Source organism: Excalfactoria chinensis, chromosome 1 (assembly GCF_039878825.1).
Source record: "Excalfactoria chinensis isolate bCotChi1 chromosome 1, bCotChi1.hap2, whole genome shotgun sequence".
Taxonomy (NCBI): domain Eukaryota; kingdom Metazoa; phylum Chordata; class Aves; order Galliformes; family Phasianidae; genus Excalfactoria; species Excalfactoria chinensis.
The window spans coordinates 101,439,188-101,459,960 of NC_092825.1; the positions used below are offsets into that span (position 1 = coordinate 101,439,188).

Sequence of the window (20,773 nt, forward strand, 5' to 3'; positions counted from 1 at the left end):
AACAATACCAGATGAGAAAAAGGTAAAGAAGTTCTCATAAAAGTAACAGTTATTCAGCTTTTGTCTGTGCCTAAAAAACACTGACAAAATAATGCAAGGGAAATACCTTTGGAAAAACGTTGATCCGTTAAGGAGGGCAAAGTGGAAAACTGCTGTTATTTTGAAATGAAAGATTTTGAAATAGGTTGTTTTGAAATAAGCTATTATAGTCATGATATTGGGTAAGATGGAAATGCTGAACCATGTCTCTTGCACTGTCAAAGGCAGTAAAATAAAAGCTTTACATAAGTAAAAAAAAAAAAAAAAAAGAAAAAAAAATAGATTTATCTGAGCTGCTTCCAGTCTGCAGAAAGAGAGACATAATCAGCTATAGCAATACATAGGATCTAAAAATCCAAAGAAAAAACAAATAGCAAGTGTGAATTCCTTCCCCTAAAAAGAACGGAAATGCAAAGATAAAAATTTCCTGGTAAGTACAAATGAAAAAAAGAAGGACAAAGATACCTACTGTGAGCCAATTAACTGAGAAAGAGGAGAAAAAATTATTCTTCATATGGTAACTTATTTCTTGCAGTTTCTGAGTCATAGAAATACAAGGACTACTTCTAAAGTAATGTCTCCTATTTTATTATGTTGGCACACAATGTCAGAGGTGGATACTGGCTATATGGCAGTGGAGATTGAACCTTCCAACCAATATTCCACTACATTTTGTTGCCATGACAGTTCCGCCATGTGGAGAAAATGGCAACCACTGACATTCATTGATGTTTTCTGAACACTGATGGAGACCGAAAATGATGTGAGCACAGTGAGGGGTTGGTGGTGCATTTCAGACATGGCAAGAGCAACAATAGGTCATCTCTGCTGGAGTAGATTTTTATGAGCATGTCATGCAGGGTTTTGTTCACTGCTGAAGAAAATGTATAGTTAAAGCTGGTGAGTGTTGAGAAACAATGTCTTGTAGCTGAGAATTTGCTCTACTAGTGTCATTGTGTTTGTATCACAAACTTTCCATGGAAGAAAGTAAGAGACATTGCTCAAGGACATGATTTAGTGGACGGTTGTTAGTTAGGGTATAGTATGGTTAAGTCATTGTTGGACTCGATGATCTTAAGGTCTTTTCCAACCTGAGAGATTTTATGACTCTATGATTCTATCACTTTCAGAGTGACCTCCATATTACAAGTCAAAATAAGCAAAAATTGCTTGAATCCATCTCCACTGCCAGAAGGCCAAATGCTTATTTATATAGATGTTGAGGTCATATACATAGCTCTAAAACAAATTTGTGAAAATACTCACAAACAATCTTGCATGGAACCATTCCGTTATCCATTTGAAGCCTGTCTTCCATAAATGCTATTCCAAGGTTACTGAAATTATCTACACTTGCTTCAGCAATTAGCTTATAAGGTTCCCCAGGTTTATAGGCCAATGGTGAACAATAGTCAGACCACTTCACAATCTAAGAATAAACCAAACACATGTTTTTCAGTTTGAAAAGGCTACAGAAAAGTGTAAAATGTACCAACAGTATTATGTTTTTGAAAGATCAACTGCAGGAAGAACTGCCTTCTCTAAACATTTTGGTATGGAAAAACATCACAACAACAGGCAGAGCCACACGGATGTTATGAAAACAAACCAGCACAACTGGCAAATTCAAGTGTCAAAAGTAACATAACTATTTTATCAGAAGCATTAAGGAAGCACACAAGATTTAAGTTGCTTGGTACACTGTGAATTATGGTCCCTAGAAAAGCATAATGGGACACGTTTGGGCTTCTCTCAGGGAAGGTTTGCTAAACCTAAACATATCACTCACTACTCCTGATAAGCTTTTTTTTTCAAGTGCTATGCTGCTGCCATTTCAATTTGTCCAGGAATTCAACAAGAAGGCAACCAGTCTTAGACATTCAGGGTACCTAAGAGTTCTTAAGAGTACATTGCTTTCGTGTCTACAAAAACCTTTATCTCTTCTTCTCTGCATGCCTTTCAAGCCAAGTCTTCCACAGCCTCCTCTCTTTTCTTAATCATGTAACTTCCACCCTGGGGTGGAAGTTAAGAGTCATAACATTTTTAAGACATCCTTTCTTACCCATAGAACACTCACAAGTGGCTAACATCCACATCACATGTAACCTGTGAGAATATATTGATGCTTTTTTTTTTTCTTCATGGCACCAAGTAAAGCATTAGGCATAATAACAAGGAAAAAGTAGTTACTGCTGTCTAATATGAATACAGTGAATAAACAAAAGAACCTCTGAAACTCAGGCTACTGCCAAGACATATGACCTGAAATCCTGCTAATGCAACAATCCAGAGCAGAACAAAAGCCCTAAGAGAATTGTTTCAAACCAGCCAAGCTTTCCTGCTATGACTAGAAATCCTCATCGAAATTCTGTCATAATACAGAACGAAGAGCCTTACTAAGGGCCTTACTAAGAGATGAGAAATTATTTATACTCCTACTTTATGGATCCACCTGAGCTTCAGAAGAAACCAGTGACAGATCAATGACAGCTGTTCAAAGAACATCTTTTCTGTCAAGACATTTTGTAGGCCACATTAGTAATCTATTCCTATAGTCCCTGTCTATGTCGAAAGTTGGCTGCCAGATGTAGCAGCCAAAAGCACTTCTGGTAAAATGACACACATAAGAATAATAAATAAACAAAATAAAACATCAGTCCTTTTCCACTTAAGTTTCACCCTTTTATCTGGATTATTGCTTTTCAGTTTGATAAATTAACCGTTAATGTCTAAAGAAGAATGCAACCTTCCCTCATTCTAAAGAAAATGCAAACAAACAAATCAACAAGATTAAAAAACGCACACATAAAACACCAAACCTCAACTCCACCTAACAAAAAACCTCAAAAGAACAGCAAGTCCATGCTGCAATCCAGATGTTGCTTTTGTGGACCTGTGTTATAAATCTCCCTTAGCTATCTGCCTGAGATGTGCCAATACACACACTGAGACAAGGTACAATCTAAACAGCAGGTAATCTAATTTATCTCCTGTAAGCAAAGCCCATCTGGATGGTTTCCACTGACTAACATCAAATACAAAAAAAAAGCCATCTACAAACCAGCTAGTGTGGCTACCGCTATAAGGCCAGCTGGGACCAGAGTCAATAGGCTTCAGCAAGAAAAGTTTCAGTTCAGAACAAACTTCTAGTACCTGCAGTCCTCACAGACTGATCTTCATAGAAATAATGATTTTGCCTGGTGCAGCACTTCACCTGGACATCATTCCTCTAGAAGGCAAAGACAGCTGAAGGGTTGTGATTAATGGTTCTGTGTCAGAGTGGAGCCTGGTCACGAGCAGTCAGTCTTGGAACTGGTGCTCTTCAACATCTTCATCACTGATACATACGATGGCATCAAGTGCACCCTCAGCAAGTTTGCAGGTGACACCAAGCTGAGTGGTGCTGTTGATACATTGGAATGAAGGGAAGCGATCCAGAGGGACCTGGGCAGGCTGGAGAAGTGGGCCTGTATAAACCTAATGAGGTTCAATAAGGCCAAGTGCAGGGTGCTGGACTTGGGTCGGGGCAACCCCAGTTCTTTATACAAACTGGAGGAAGATCTCCTTGAGAGCAGCCCTGCCGAGAGGGACCTGGGGGTCTTGGTGGATGAGAAGTTGGATATGAGCCAGCAGTGCATGCTAGCAGCCCAGAAGGCCAACTGTGTTTTGGGCTGCATTATAAAAGGGGTGGCCAGCAGGGAGAGGGAGGTGATTGTCCCCCTATACTCAGCTCTTGTGAGGCCCCATCTGCAGTACTGCGTCCAGACCTGGGGCCCCCAATACAGGAAGGATGTGGAGCTCTTGGATTGGGTCCAGAGGAGAACCACTAAGACGATCAGAGGGATGGAGCACCTCCCCTATGAGGAAAGGTTGAGGGAACTGGGCCTGTTTAGCTTAGAGAAGAGAAGGCTCCGGGGAGACGTCATTGCAGTCTTCCAGTACTTGAAGGGAGCATTTAAACAGCAGGGGGGATGCCTGTTAATGAGGGTGGATAGTGATAGAACAAGGTGGAATGATTTTAAACTGAGATAGGGGAGATTTAGGTTAGATATTAGGAGGAAGTTTTTCATGCAGAAGGTGGTGACACACTGGGACAGGTTGTCCAAGGAGGTTGTGGATGCCCCATCCCTGGAGGCATTCAAGGCCAGGCTGGATTTGGCTCTGGGCAGCCTGGTCTGGTGGTTGGCGACCCTGCACATAGCAGGGGGGTTAAAACTGGATGATCATTACAGTCCTTTTGAACCCAGGCCATTCTATGATTCTATGATTCCATTACCATGCCTTGTTCTCAATTTAAAGGCCTACACAAAAGGTACTAAAATCAGGTTGCAGATATCCAGAATGGTTCCCATTTGTAGCCTGTCCTTCCGTTCCTGCACTCAAGACACTCTGCTTTCTATGTTCATTACAGCACAGGACTGATTTCTCACAACAAGCTGCCTGAAAAAAGCATGTTCCTCATCCAAGGGAGCCGATGAATCACAATTACTTACAGATGGGTCAGCATCTTTAACAACTAAAAGGACCTGGTAACCTGATGCCAGAAAGTAAGGATGAAAGATGATTCTATGGGGGTGCTAAGCAGGGCCAATTCAGGAGGACACTTTATTAGCCCCCTACAGATAGTGGTCCTAGCTTGTGGTATAGCCAATTTAGTGGAGGACTCTGTCAGGTTTATGCTATTCCAGCAATCAGACCAGATGTTTTACTACTGTCTACCCAGACACGCAAGCATGCCTTTCCAACTCTTCTCTCCTTGCCTCAGTGAGCAATAAGTTCTGTTCCGTACCTCAACAACATTTGTCAGTATTATGAATTGAAGGTCAAACATTATTTATTTGAACAAGAAGCAATTTTGAACAAGAAGCATTACCATTTCCCATCTGCATTTTATAGAAAAGCAAAGAAATTAAGAACTTGACTTTGGCCTCAGTTCTATAGACTTTTAAAAAAATATGAAAATGTATTTAGTATCATATGTTGATACATTTATTAGAAGTAGAAAATAGAACTAGAGTACTACAAGTGATCATTTAATGACTAGATTACATTTTTATTCCCAATAACATTACAAGTGTACAAAATCTGTGATTGATTTGTTCCTTCAAGTGTTTCAATTTTTGCTTAATTCTACATCCATATCAACGCTAGACTTTGCACTACTACTTTCTTTACACAAAACAAAGAGAAGTGTTTACCTCCTTTGAAGAGACAGGTAATTTCGGCAAGTTATCCGCCTGAGCTGAAACACTTTCTGTCACAAAAGCTATATGTTCCGCTTCTAGTAACTTATCAGGATAAATAAAAGGAGATATGAGAAGTAGACTCCATCTGTTTAAATCATCGAGGAGCTGAAAGAAACAGGAAAGGAAAAGTCTCTAAATGGAACATCTGATTTAATAATTCTTTTTTTTAGTTTTTCCCAGACCAAATTCAAATCTTACTCTTCGGCTTTACATGAACAGCCTCTCCAATTTCACAAGGAAAAGAACTTCCCATAAGGGAAAAGGTGAAATCATTCTGAACCATTAAGAAGAGACATGTTAAAAGTAAAATAATAATGGATCACCCAAGCTGTCAAGACAACTTAAATTCCAGAATTCAACTTTACAGTAGAAGCATGCAGCCGAGTGGGCCACTGAAGACAGCTGTGCTATTGGCACTGTGACTTCCATAGGCCATTTGCCAGTAGACTCTGCCATTGGCAGTATGTTTCATTCAACCCAATCCTCCTCTCTCACTCATACTGCAGACTGCCCTGCCTTCACCTTTCCATCTCAGTGCTGGTTCCTGATGGCAGAAGAGCACTACTTGATCTTTTGTAGAGACTGAGAAGGCAGTCACAACACTGCTCACAGACTCAGTCAGCACAGTGCCATTATCTGGCTAGCATTCAGATGGCAATCATTACAGTTAGGTAACAGTTCTCCGGGAAACACAGTCCCACAACTAAGTAGTACACACCGTCTCTACTTCTATCTGCCAAAAGATCCATCAGCCTATGAGCCACAAATGACCCAAGGACCGTATATTACATGGGTCTAATATTCAGGATAGCTAACTTATACTTCTAGAAATTCTTCTGTAAAGCGAGTTATGTAAAGATATTTTTATTTTTGTGGATGCGTACAACCTCCTAAAAATTAGTACAAAAAGCATATATATGTATGGGAACTGTTGAGTCATAGCATGAACCACTGATTGATCACCTGAGGCAAGCACTGAGTCAGCCATGGGAGCACAGATGAAGGCAATTCAGCTGTGTGACCAGAAGGGGTGGAGCCTGGCTGCACCTCTCCTCAACTCCATTTAAGAATTGACTACCACTGGGGAAGGATCCCTTTCTGGAGTTTACTCCTGCTGGAGTTTTCTACTGTGAACCTAGGACAGAGGTGAGCATTTTCATTTTTGACTGTCTCTTTCCACCACAATAATCTTGCTAACAATAAACCTGTAAAATATCATCCTAACTATGTCACTGTTCTAACTGTGCATTTGTTAATTGTACAATGCTGCACTGAAGTTATTTTTCCCACCACGTTTTAAAAGTGGTAAAAAGAAATAGCTATTTTGGTACTACTGTACTAGAAACACATGCTTTGTATTCCTTTGGTTAACTACCTAAAAGCATGAGAAAATTTCCATAGAAAATACTACATGTAGATGTGATTCCACATGTAAATAGGAACACTGCAGTATTAAGTCTTGCAGTATAACTAAACTTCAAGAGAACAATTTGGCTAGCTTGCCATTCAACCAGCTTTTCTGCGCGTAGAAGCTGCAAGAATAAATACTGCTACCTTCCACAGAAAAGTGAACCAAACTAATGCAGCTTTGTAATACCTTACACATTCAGTTTGAGTAATGAAGGAGGGGGGAAGAGTAACTTGTTAGGTTGCTATTTAGAAACCAGTATAGCTCAGGTAGCTTTCTAGAAGCCAAAAGCATGATAGTTACATATTTTTTTCCTCCAGTGTTCAGTGGATGATGCAGCATTCCACAGCAATGCTGCCTCTGTCTGTAATACAGTTAAGTCAGAGCCCTCATGTGTCACAGGAACAGGGTGTAGGGTAACAGGCCTTTTGCACAGGCATTCCAGCAAATGCAGCTTGTAACTTCCAATGCATGTTTTTAAGAGATGGATACATTGTGAATAAGAGCACTGACTTTATGTTAAACATCAAGCCAAAATACAGTTCTCTTGAGCTTCTTAACTAGCACAAATACGAATAAACTGACAAGCTTATGAAGTCGGTTTGCATGAATAGCGTAGCAGTCAAAAAGAAATGTTTAGTATGCAAGGACTGGGGAGAAGCTATTTTAGAAATGAGCAGAAGTGGAGCAAAGAAAAGTACAGACTTGTTGAAATATGATTTCATATTTCACATTTACACAGAGCTTTCCACCACTTACACATAACTGTGCTCTTTATGCTCATTACATCAGAGGACTGCCGCTTACACAGAACTTCTCTGAAGACAGGAAAAACTATTTGATTTTGTCTTTAAGGACTTGATATTAGTTAATAACTACTTAACTGCCTTATGACAGATTGTCACCGTCTCTAAGTATGAAATAATGCAATCATTGGATTGCGAGAAACTACTTTTGAATCCATCTTATTTGCACCCTTACTTGCACTGCACTGAAACCGGCCTTTTGGACTGCTTAACTTCATGGATTTATCTCGAGTTGGAATGAAGCCATAAAGTGCAACTCTGGGCTCCACACAGGGCCACCCAAAAATCAGCTTTCCTGCTTCTGGAAAAGCCTGAGCCAACAACGCATTTCATAAATACATCTCAGGAACACTCATTTATGCAGGATGGATGATAATTGAAATAACTTCCACAAACGCATGTATGACTCTGTAAATCGGAAAGGGGGAGATCAAGATGATGCCTGCTCTCAGCCGTGCGCTGGCGTTTAATTATGAATGTAGATAAAGCCCAATCTTAATTCAAATAAATCAGGTGATCCGTAGGCAGGAGGGGTGCCCGAAGAGTTCCATTTCTATAGCTGCAAGGCTGGCGGCAAGCTTAGTGTATCATAAAGTAAAACTGAAACTAAGCGGAACTTATCCAGGTGCCGCGCACTTCGCTTCCACCGCCCTCCCATCTCGCCGTCTCTCCGTACAAACGCGATTTTCGCAGACTTTGTTTTTCGCATCACGTTTTCCTCACCCGAGTTACGTTTTGTACCCAGAGAAGCACGCAGTTTTCCATAACAAAAGCCGCGCTGGTGAGGATCGGCCGCTGACGGGAGAGGACGGCGCGGCACAGCCCGGGGGGGCGGACACTCGCCCCTCTCCCTCTGGGCCGCGGCCGCCGTCGTCACGGTAACGGGGGTGGCCACAGTCTCTCGCTTCTTTCTCCTCTCCCTCCTCTCCCTCCCCCGCACGTACCTGCGTCTCGTCCGTGAAGAAGACTTTGTTTCCTATTCTGAGGCAGACGCGCTCCTCGGGAAGCGGCAGATGAGCCGGAGGCGCCGCAGGGCCGGCGGAGCAGCAGAAGGTGAAGGAGCAACGGGAGCGATGGAGGCGGCGCACGGTGCGGCGGATGAGAGCGGCCGAGCGAGGCCCCCAGCGCGCCCATAGGTAGAGGTAGCAGAGCGTGATCAGCATGGCGGGCGTCCCCCCGCCCAGCCCCGCCTCCAGCGGCCGGCAACCGCCGAGCGGAGCCCCCGCTCCGCCTCCCGCCCCGCCTCAGACTCCGCCCGCCGACCGACGTGCTCTCTCTCCCGCTGGGGAGAAGGGGGCGAGCCGGCTGGGCGAGCCGTCGGCCGCTCCGATTGGTTACCGGCGGCGGGAGGAGGTGCGCCCGGCTGTAGCGGCCTGTCCTCGCGGCCGGCTGAGGCGTCATGCAACCTGCCGGCGCGGGCTGTTGGTGTGTGAGGTGGTGTTTGGTGCCGCAGAGTGTGTGAGACTGACTGGAACAACGTGGCTCCCATCCATATTGGCCTTGAACACCTCCAGGGACGGGGCATCCACAGCCTCTCTGGGCAGCCTGTGCCAGCACCTCACTGCTCTCAAAGAACTAAAGATTCTGTGATCCTATGATTCTACTTAGCAGTGTAGCATTGCGGATTTTGAGCTCTGCTATGCAGCCCTGTGCATGAAATGCACGTTTCCCTATCTGTAATGAAGCTGCAAGTTGGAGGACTAGGCTCATGTTTCTGCTATACGAATCTGTTTCTTATCCCATCAGTTGCATGGGATGGGTCTGCAGCTAGCAGATCAGCCAAACATAAGTATCTGTTACTTTTTTTTTCCACACAAGGAATGGTTCTCATCTTCCTCAGAAATGACTCCACGTTGCTACCTGAGCTTATTTCAGTGCCTACGGCAACTTCTGGGAGCAGCATCTCTGGGTCAAAAACACAGTGATGGATCTCAAATCCCATCAGTGCAACAGGACAGCCACCAGAGGGTACAGCAGCAATAAGATGACATACTTGGTTTCATTTGATTCAACTAGATCAACAAATTAGAAACATAAAACAGGATTTTATGATCAGCTTGATCCCAGTGGGTATTCAGAGAGTAAGTGGAAAGATGGAGGGAAAAAAAGAGAAGAAAATACAAAAAAGCTAGAAGAAATAATGACACCAAGGTGAAATAGTTTCTGCTGGATGATATGTAACAAACATTTCCTGAACAGGACACGGAGCTATGTTCTTTTTTACTATTCTGAACTCAAGGCCTGATATGCACTCAGAAATTTACTAAAATAGTTATTCTAAAGTCACACTGCACCCACAGTGAAAGCTTATCCAAACCGGCAGAAATCTCTGAAGTCAGATTGATTCCCACAGGGCATGGCTGAAACAGTGAACATTTTCAGTCAAATGGCCAAACTATTTGTCTCAAGCTGATGAAGTATCAGTGTGGTGGCACTGCTGCTCTATCCCCTACACATATCCTATAAAGAGAGGAAAAAAGTCTCTAGTGGTCCTAATTTTATACGCTGTTTCTTTATGTGGCTTTATCTTACAGAGGAAGTCAAAATACTTACATAGGCACATCAAAAGAAGGAAAACAAGCGAAGAATACACAGTCTCAAAAGAAAGCTCTCAGCCTTGGAATTCACTTTCTCCATAATAGTTCAATAGCACTCATGTTGCTGACCTTCAGAGCACACTGCAAAACACAATTGTTTATATAACCTTTGCACGATGAGCGACACACTTTGTTTAATCCTGCTGTATTCAATGACAGCATTGAATGCAGTCAACTAAATTTTTGTTTGGTTCTCTATTTGCTTGGGTTCCTTTGCTCAGGAAAAGGGCATGAGTAAGTGAGAAAACTGAGTCAAAATTTCGTGATGCAAGGGAATCTAAAGCAGAAAAATATACAGGCAGTCACTATTTTAAGACAGTGAAATGTTGGAATATTCTCAATGAGAATAATTTGAAGCCATAAAGTTGCTGTCAGTATTTGGATTTTGATCATAGCGTAGCTTCGACTTAATCATGACAAGCTCTGTTCAGAATGTTAAGTATTTTGTATTGGGGAACATTTTTGTATTGTTATGAAATCAAGGCCGTGTACACACTAGGATATTTACTAAAATAGACATCCTAAAATAGGCATGACAATCAGTTTCCCCATAAAGGAGTGTGGAAGGAAGCCTCGAAAAGGAACAGTGTGTAATATTAGCTCTCAGACTTACCGTAACACCTGCATATTTTTTCACAGAGCACAGTTTACAGAAAGATGTTGCAAGAAGTAGAAGACAGACACACAGAGGCATGGAATGGTTAACAAAGAAAATGAGGTAAACTCTAAATAAAGGGAATAAGCTAAAATTCAGAATTCTGCCCACAGACAGGGAGAAAATAACCCCTTCCAAATGGGACAGAAAGACCAGCTTCAGCCTAGAGGGGTTAAGTCCATCTAGGCTCACCCATATGACTCAGAACAGGGAGCCAGTACTGCCACAGAGCATAAATGTTAAGGAGCCTCTGGTTTTTGTTTTTGTTTTTAACTTTCTACTTTAAAATAAGTATTATGAAAACAGCTCTGGTGTGCTTTGTGAATGACTTTGAATTCATTTCTTGAGGAGCTTTGTATACTATTAATGGCTCCAAATGTCAATGTTTTGTTTCTTAACACCAGCTAATGTTTAAATCAGTACATGCTGCAGAGTTATCCTGTCTTCTGACTGTACCAATTCATTTTGTATATTATTTATTCTTGCAAATGCATATGTGCTTTCATAACAAAACTGAGTCTCCCACAAAGGTAAAAACACAATTATCTTACGGTCCTTTTCTCTTTTGATTCACTACCATTAATTCCCTTAAAATTAGACTCAAATCTGCCAAAGTTACTCTCAGGAAGTATTAGAAGTGTGGAAAATAATCCCTGCTTCTGGAAAAAAGAGATAAGCACTTGTAACAGTATCAGTATTTCTTTCTTTTGCAAAATACAGCTCCTCATATTGAAATTAAGCGTATTTCAAAACAAGGTTGTTCCTTCCAGTACCTAAAGGAAGCCTACAGGAAATTTGGAGAGGGATTCTATAAGATAGTGTAGTGATAGGGCTTAAGTTGGAAGGGAGCTCAAAGCCCACACTGCCCCAACCCCTGACATGGGCAGAGCTGCCCCCCACCAGCTCAGGCTGCCCAGGGCCCCATCCAACCTGGCCTTGAACACCTCCAAGGATGGGGCACCACAACTTCTATGGGAAGCTGTGCCAGCGCCTCACCGCCCTCTGAGGAAAGAATTTCCTCTGAACAACTAACCTAATTTTTCCCCCTTTTAGTTTAAACCATTCCTCCTTGTCCTGTCAGACCATGCAAAAAGTCAGTCTCCCTCCTGTTTATAAGCTCCCTACAAGTAGTGGGAAGGCCACAATGAGATCTCCCCACATCCTTCTCCAGGCAAAACAAGCCCAGATCCCTCAGCCTGCCTTCACAGGAGGGGTGCTCCAGCCCTCTGATCATCCTTGTGCCCTCCTTTGGACCCATTCCAACGCTCCCCATCTTTCTTGTGCTGGGGGTCCCAGGCCTGGACGCAGTACTCCAGATGGGGCCTCACAAAGGCAGAGCAGAGGAGGATAATCACCACGCTCTTCCTGCTGTCCACATCTCTTTTGGTGTAGCCCAGGATACTGCTGGTCTTCGGGGCTGCCAGCTCACACTGCTGCCTCATGCCCAGCTTTTTGTCCAGCAGGAAACACAAGTCTCTAGCAAAATATTAATTTACTTTTTTCCTACAATGTTACCCAGAGTTACATTATATTATATTATATTTTCATTAACAAAATATATTTTCTGTAATTTTGTAGCAGATTTAGTCTTGCAGGACTTTATCAACAGATTTATTTGATGTAACTGTATCGTTCATAGAGCTGTATTTTAGTAGCCCAGGCTTCAGTTCTGCACTAATATCCATGTTGGCAGGTTCTGTCTAGAGCTACAAATCAATCATTCTCACATATGGATCTGATTGCAAGATTGGGACTGTAGGTATCAGTTGTGTAATGAACACTTCCTTTTTGACTACCAAGATAAATTCGATCTAAACAAAACAAAGCTGATGTAATTATATATGTGTTTTTAAGACAGTAGTTCAGCAAGATAGTCAATAATAATTTAAGTTACTTAGAAAATTTGCCATTTTTTTTTTTTTTCTCAGTAATCAATGGATAATCAATGTTCAGTAAGCAAAATCATTTTTCTCTCTCTGGGAAGAAAGTTGAGAGCATAAAGCAATTATGTTTGATAGCTCAATCTATTTTTGTTGTTGTTGTTGTTGTTGTCAATGTGTAAGCAGCACCAAAGGAAAAATAATTCAGCAAATGGTTCTTACAATCCACTTGCATCTCTGCAGTGGTTGAGGAATAAGGGAAACAAGTGAACTGTTGCAATGAACCTTAACAATAAAAACAGATAATGTTACCTATCAAATAATGAATTGCTCTTTTACAATGTAATAGGTAACTAGTAATTTTCAATTCAGATGATAACACTGGGAAGAAAGCTTTGACTAAGACAGTTTGTATTCAGTCTTTATAGGTTTAAAACATACTGCATATTGTGAAATAAAATATGCCTCAAAGAAATGGCATTCATAACCCTTATTATTTGATAGATGAAGTAATATTTCTTGGCATAAGATTTCTTCTCCTTCCATCAAGTAGCAAATTAAAGGACTATCCCCAGAGTCTTGAGGCAGGCATTATGCCTGTCCTCTCACCATCACTGATTTTTGGTATCTTTTTGTGTTTTATAGCTAAAAGATGGAAAGTATTTCATTCACTGTAAAATTCACTCTGTTATTAAAATTATCTTCAAGCCTCCATTACACTCCTTTAAGACTGGATTCTGATGCATCTTCCCAAGTCACACAAGGAGTATAAAATAGCAACAGAAAGATAAAGGACACAGTATTCAATGTGATTTGCTAACTTAAGTTTAATAAATAGACTGTTTCTCCAAAATTGCTCTCACCAATAGTCTGACCAAATGAGAACATCTTTGAACTATTTGGAGGAGTCAAAAGAAAACTCATTAAGGATGTTTCTTTCCTTTTACCTGAGGCCATGTTTGTTTTAGGTAAGTAAGCTTTGGGAGTTAAGATAAAGGAGGGGCTAAGAGGCCAAGACAAGCAGCCAGCCTGCCACAGAAACAGCAGGCTTTAGAGCATCCAAAACCATGGAGGGTGCAGCTGTAGATTTCTTGCTCCGGGCTACAGTGGATCACATCTGTAAGTGCTCCAGAGATGCCCAGCAATACTCGCTCAATCCAAGAGAGCAGCCAGAGAGGTAAGACAGAGACAGGCAGAAAACTTTTTTTTAACCAAAGTTCCTTTCCAAATGCCAGCAGAAATACTGAAAAAAATAGGACTCCCTTAAAACAGGGATCCACTCAAAGGACAGCGATTGTAGCCATCTCTAAGCATAACTATCCCCTTTAAAAAGATAGCTGGCTATATCACTGTTAGCAGTAAATGGATTCCACCAGTAATTATTTAAAGACTGCTAAGAAGCTCAGACTGTAAGTACCATTTGAATGTAATAATTCTAAATTTGAGCAGAAAATGAAAAACGATTTTTAACTTCAGAAATAAGAGGCAAAATAAATTTCTGAAAGTTTTTAATCCAGGACTGATATTTGTTTTTCTGATATTTTATCCTTTTCAGTCAAGTATTTCCAAATATATTTGCAAACAAAAGCAAATGAATAATAAACTTGCAATAACTGTTTTTTGTTTTGTTTTGTTTTGTTTTTTTAATTTATTTAGCTTTTGAAGATAATATAACTTTTCAATTTCCCCTGTCAAAAAAATGGTAATTAGATCCAGTCTCCTGTGATACTTTAATGTTGTCTAATCAATAAACGATCAGGCACTCAGTGATCATATGTAACGATTAATTAGATGTAGTGCCAAAGATGGGGAGTTACCTTTCATTGTGCAGCAGTAGCACATAAATAGAAAATATTTCAGTGAATTCTTGAAAGGGAATGATACATTAGTTATAAACGCACAAGTAATTATCTAGTTTGTTTAATCAGATCATGGACAGGAGGCAGACCAATATTGCCACAGAAATCAGACCTAACAAAACAAAAAGTATTATTTGCAACTTGGGATATTCTATGATTTTGTGATCAAAATGTGCTGAGGAAAAAAATAAATTTAAAAAAAAAAAAACAAAAAACATGTATTTTATTTATTTATTTATTTATTTTTCCAAAAGATGCCAGCAGAAACTAACAAAGTAACTATTTTATGGATATTCTATGGATATTAACACAGAGAATTAACTGTGGGAGTGCTATTCTATCTTAATTTTTCAGCAGCCCTGTTTTATGGAGGCCCTGGATGCCCACAGCCAGGGATGGTGAAATGACAGAGAATCAACAAATGGTGAGATTAAATCTGGAGAAAATAATCCTCATTGTAAACAGGTGCAGAAATGAAAGATATCTGAACACAGCAAGTGAAGCTTGGTCTTTTAGTCATTTCCTTTTTCAATTCCAAAGTACTTTCTTCAGCATTGACAAATGTTTCCAATTAATGATTCTCCATGCATGGCAATGCGTAAGAGTATCTCTAATTTTTTATCAGAGATAGAATCGTTGTCAGCTCATAAGAGCTACAGAAAACACTGCTTGCTAAGACAGCTCATATTTTAACATCAGTTTTTATTTCTTTACAAAAATAAGAATACTGTCTGTTTGAAATGGGCACAGATAATATCTGAAGAGTGTTTAGTTGGTAGAAGAAAACTCAGAACACCAAACAGAAAAGCATAATCATATACTTTTACAGTTCTTTGTAGAAGAAAAAAAGTGAAATCTTCATTTTTAGCCCATTCTATATAATAAGCATGTCTCTTTACAGGCACATTCAGATGGTCAGCTAACAAGTTTTAGATCAAAAGGAGCCCTGGGGTTTCAACATCCAGTGAGGTGAGTTAAATGCTATCACCTGATTCAGGGAAATTAACGTCCTGGGAGAAAATACTTCTTGTAGGAAAAAGTATTACTTCGTCTCTTTGTAATGATGCATTTTAACAACTTGCCAAACTCCATAGATATTTACACCCCACAAGGAAAGATGCCCAGGCTGAAAAGAACCTGAAAGAATACTCCAGTAATGAAAATAAATAAAAGTCACTTTAAAAAACCATCCTACTTAATCTAACTTGCATTTGAAATAAATCTCTTCCACCTGAAGACACTAAAAAAGAAACTAAGATCAACCTGTGTGCAAGAGACAACCCACCCCAATCTTAAACTGGTGTCTTAATCTTAATTCCAGAATCACAAAACATTCTTCAACCCTCTCACAGCCACATATGACACTTCCATGAACTGTGCTTAATAGAAAACAAAACAAAAAATCTCAAGCACACATCACTGCCCTGTCAGCACCTTATCATGGAGGGACCTTAGATAAATACATTACAAAACATGACCAAAGCAGTTGAGGTAATAGTTAATACTATTAAATAACAGTTAATAGCACATTTTAGTCAGCAAATTTTATTTTAAAGGAGAAAGAGTCCCAGGATATTTCTGCCTTCAGAGAAAGACAGAATTAGATTTTAATAGCCAAGCTAGGTTAGCTGGGAAAGTGTCTCATGGTTTTAATTTTTCTCTTTAAATATGCTTTCTTATCAGACTTTATTTGCCCAAATCCAAATGCCAGAAGTTTCTTAATAACACTGGAGAGAAGGTTCTGGCTAACTTTCCAGTACAAGCCACAATTCACTTCTACAACGATGACACTGAGTCTGAAGAAGATGAGGAAGAAACCTGTTCAGCCTAGTAATTAATAATCACCAGCCTTTCCAAGTACATAATTAAAAAATAAAGAAAGGAATTAAAAAGGAGGTGTCAAGAATGCATGAACAAACATCTGACTGAACAAAGAAGTACATCAAAGCTCATATGAAGACTATTTATAGCTAACTAACCAAGAAGAATGAGTCGATGGATTGAGGAAATCCGTTTGTGTTTCAAAAGACTTTTAAATAAAACCCTGAAATTTTACTAAAAGATCGTAATGTTTTTAATTGTGTTGGTTTAAACATCAGTTATATTAAGAACATGAAGAACACTGCGTTTAGTTACTCACTTTCTTTTAAATGCAGCATGAAAATAGGACAGGCTATAGGGCAAAATAATGTAATAGAAAACCCTAAAATAAACAGAAGGCTTTGAGTCATGATGTTTTTAAGAATTTAAGGAGGAAATGAATTCAAATGCGAAGAATATTGCATATTATTTCTGCGGAGCAGGCTCTTCCTTGTTGATCCTTAACTCCCTGTAACACCATGCTGCCTGTTACTTTGCCCTACACAGTTTCTCTATCTGCCCTGCAGAAGCCCAACAGTGGGCTTTAGAAAAAACATCGGACAAGATTAGTACATTCTTATAAGTGCAGTCATCCAGCAAGAGTAGGTGTTTAGATTATTGCAGGATAGGAACGAGGACCTAATATCTGTAGGGCTCAAAGACATAAACAGAGGGCGGTCTCAGTTGCAAACAACACTAGCCTTCCTGCATTAAGGAGAAGTTTTGAGTCAGAAAGATTTGCATCAGCAGGAGGGACTACATGCTGCTGGTCATCCACACTGAAGTTACCATGTTTTCAAACAGACAGAGCTCTTGAAGATCTGTCTATGGAGCTAAAACCCTATTCTCAGTATCAGCCTATCATCCTCAAGACACTCATTTCCTTTGTGTGGAACTCTGTGATCCTGCCCTGCACTCTTACCAGCTGGTGGCCGACCAACTTACAGTGGGCAGGGGCCTCACTGAGGTCTGCAAAAGAGCATCCTGGACAACCACCAGCAGATTTTTGGTTGGGAAAGCCTTTGACAAACTAAAAAGATAACAAGAACGTAGACTACGCAAACAACAAAGCAGATTAGAACTTTTCAGCCTGGGAGATGTGACTGAGTATATAGGTCTAGTTCTGAACACCTGAGAGGTTTGCAGATAGCAGAAAATGACTGACCATCTAGTGAAAATAGTGAGCAGTGAGTTTAAAACAAAAGACTACTCTACCCAGCCTATGATTATGCTGTGATTATGCTGAAACTTAGAGTTTATCTACTTTACAAAAAGGTAAATGAAAAATTATCATAAGAAAAAATACAAATATCTGGTTCTAAAGTTTCCTGACTCACACTGTTGCAGACTGGGGAAGAATTATGGAGAAATGCTGCTAGCTTCTTGCCCTATTTCTTTGCTCTTATATAGGCACACACTACTAGCCAGTGCTGGAGAGAAGATGTTGGCTAAATTCGCTGCCCATCTGATCCATCCTGGCCCATCTGATATAGAAGTGCTGTTGCAAATTCATACCTTTGAAACAAACAAAAAAATAAGTGGCAACTTTAAAGAAATGCATTCCTTAGGAGAGTAGAATAAACCTTGCTATTAGGAAAATGCAACTAGATGATAGATACCCATCTTACCAAAGGTAGCTGGAAATAAGAAAATAAATCACCTTACACATATGCAGAGGTCTGGCAGCATTCTATCAGCAGGTACTGATTCAGTTTCTCAGTCAGTACTACTCTGACTACATCCTGTTTACTTTCCCCTTTACCACTGAATTCCACATTTAAATTCAGGTAATAGAACTATACTATATATTTTTACTACTGGTAATATTTAGCTACGGTTCTTAGTGGAAGACAAATTATATTATTCTTTTCCCCATCATGCCAGCAATTTTTTTTTGTGTGTGTGTCAGATAACTTTCAATCTCTTCGTGTTACAATGTCAACAACCTAAACATATTTGCACATGCAAATAAAATGTGCATTGTGATCCATTACCCGTTTGCTAACAACTAACCAAGGACTAAAAATGAATCAATTATAGCATCCCTGCTGCTCAAATGTAGTTCACTTTCGGTTTTCAGTTCTAGTTTGTTACCTCATCTGCAGTTTGACCTTGTGAAGTTTTCAGTGACCTTAGAATCATCCATCAGGTCCAGGAAAAAGATAACAAAGCATCCCTAAATAACGGCTTTATTGTGAGTGTACTGCTTCAAAGACAAGGCTAGCCATCTACAGCCTTACAGATTGATTTGTTGGCTCTGAATCTTTGTTTCACAGACCTTCCGACAGTAGTTCCATAACTGTAATGTTTCCAGCAAATGCTACCTTTTGATTTCCTCTGTTTGTTTAAAATTATGAAAGCTGGAAGTTGAATGCTGGAGGGATATGGAGATAAAGCCTAAGGTTTTATTTCTACTGTATGTGTTCTTGTGAAAAGTCAGAGAAGGTGCATTCACCAAACTGTCTTGAATCCTATCTCCAAGCTCTTTTAAGATGAACTCTTAAGAGATACATATGTCTCAGGGAAGCATAACCATTATACGACATAGTATTTTTTAAGTGTTATTTTTTTTACACAGTAACAGCTATTTTTCTTTTAGTACAGATTATCAAGGGAGCAATAAAGCAATTCTTTCTTTTTTCTGTTTTCTTTTTTCTTTTTATTCCCCCTAAACTATACTTACACTGGGAGAATAACATCAACAGCACTGAATTGCCGCAGTTGAAACAAGGTAATCCTCACAACAGTTGTTTTTATGAGCTCTGGAGACAAAATCTATCCAAAGCACAGGAACACTTAACATTTGATGACAGTCCACACAGTCATGATTTTTGAGCTGGATCAGCTGCTTCTAGGTTCATAATTAAGATAAGGCATCAACTGTGCAGCACACAAGCAAAATCTACTTTGGCAACCTTTCTGCAAGGAAACTGTCAGAACAAGAAGATTGTTTCCAAAACTACCTCTTCAGACTACAGTCCATATCAAGAACAGAGGGAGAGATACAAAAAAAACCCAACAGCAAAACAAAACATAAAAGAACAAAACAAACCCATTCAATTTAGTTATTTTACAACTGACTGGAAATGCAACAGTACGTCAGCAACCAGCACATTGCACTAAGTATTTTAGCCACTCAGACTCAAGCACCAAAGTAAAAGATGCATTATGGAACAAAACATGTTTATGTAGAAATTATTTATTAACTATTCTCTTTGTGAATCAGAAACACTTTATCTTTTACATCCATAAAAGAAAGTGAAACCCATACAAACTGCCTGGTAAAGAAAATATTCAAAACGATTTTTTTAATTTTTTTTTTAAAGTGTTTGAAAACTTCATTGCTGGGCCTCTCATAGTATCTGTAGGTGGGAGCTTCAGCACCAATCTGAAGTAATGAGAAACATTGCTCAGTATGAGGGCCTGAAATTCTGTTTAGGTTACCTTACTGTTGCCTCCACCCACACATTTGTCACAGGATGGTCTGTTCTACAGTCACGGTCGCTTATCTTCATCATGTTTGCCTCATTCAACTTACAGCATCTTAAGGCCCACCATAAAGGAATGACAAACCTGCTACCTTACCCCCACTGTCTCTCCTTGTGTACTCGCTTCTACTCATGAAGTAAAACCTGAGATGGGGTATTTCTTTTTGTTTCCTTCTCTTATTTCAGTCACTCCATCTGTAGGAACAACTAACAAACAAAAAACCAAAACTGTGCTATCTTTTCATATATTTTACTCCACATGCTTTGTACTTTTGAACTTCACAGCTGAGCACTTTCCCTCTTCCATTACAACTCCTTGTTGACTCAGTTGAAGTGGAAAAATACTTCTATTAATGAAATGTGTTTGAAAAATGCAGTTTAGCTCTGCCACTTCATATGCATGTATTAAGTATTTGTGCTGATGCTTCCAAGCCTTTAGTACTCAGTAAAGTGCAGTGCAATAAAAGACCAAAATCCAAGATAAACTCATGGAAATTATTAAAAAGAAAGGATATTCCCAGTGTTTCTTATTCAATGTTTTTCAACTTCAATGTCATAAACGTTATGTGTGTTACTACCCTTCCTTCCACAGCTAAGATGGAAAAGAGAGACAACCTTTATCATCATTATACAAATTTGGCAACCACAGCTCTGTTATTTTTCTCTGGCTTTAAATCTTCTTGTTTGAAACACTAAACCTTTGTGATTTTTTATTACGGATGATATGTACATTCTGATACCACCTGAGGGGAACCTGTCTTATGAAATGAAGGCAATACCAAGATGTGATAATTATCATCAGTCTCCAACACAGTAAAAATTGTAGGGAAGAAAAAGAGAAGTTGCATCTTTTTTTTTGTGTCTGTGTCAGAAAGGATAGAGCACTTGATCTGACTTAAAACATTGCTACCAGTTGTGGTAGAAAAAGATGCTAT

The 20,773-nt window shown here is 39.7% G+C and overlaps 2 protein-coding genes across 3 annotated transcripts in view; one reads left to right on the top strand and one right to left on the bottom strand.

Annotated features, from left to right (window-relative positions):
- Positions 1-8,712, bottom strand: part of HLCS (holocarboxylase synthetase) — a 115,570-nt gene extending 106,858 nt beyond the window's left edge. For both annotated transcript variants that reach the window (XM_072326696.1, XM_072326697.1), the window contains exons 1-3: positions 8,444-8,712; positions 5,238-5,390; positions 1,306-1,468 (exon numbers count right to left, since the gene is read on the bottom strand). In XM_072326696.1, coding sequence (XP_072182797.1) covers positions 1,306-1,468; positions 5,238-5,390; positions 8,444-8,662 — 535 coding nt within the window. In that variant the 5' untranslated portion in view covers positions 8,663-8,712. The remainder of the gene's footprint in view (positions 1-1,305; positions 1,469-5,237; positions 5,391-8,443) is intronic.
- A 4,986-nt stretch (positions 8,713-13,698) lies between these two features.
- On the top strand, positions 13,699-16,473 carry RIPPLY3 (ripply transcriptional repressor 3). The gene is made up of 4 exons (XM_072326698.1): positions 13,699-13,808; positions 14,845-14,914; positions 15,392-15,459; positions 16,174-16,473. Exons 1-4 carry the CDS (start codon positions 13,699-13,701, stop codon positions 16,319-16,321), a joined length of 396 nt encoding a protein of 131 aa, XP_072182799.1. The 3' UTR covers positions 16,322-16,473.
- The last annotated feature ends 4,300 nt before the right edge of the window (positions 16,474-20,773 follow it).

Excerpts from the sequence above, each read along its gene's own strand:
- RIPPLY3 (XM_072326698.1), top strand. The coding sequence starts at position 13,699 with ATGGAGGGTGCAGCTGTAGATTTCTTGCTCCGGGCTACAGTGGATCAC. Across the intron at positions 14,915-15,391 it reads TGACAGAGAATCAACAAATG|GCACATTCAGATGGTCAGCT; the intron begins GTGAGATTAAAT and ends GTCTCTTTACAG. Across the intron at positions 15,460-16,173 it reads GGGTTTCAACATCCAGTGAG|ACTTTATTTGCCCAAATCCA; the intron begins GTGAGTTAAATG and ends CTTTCTTATCAG.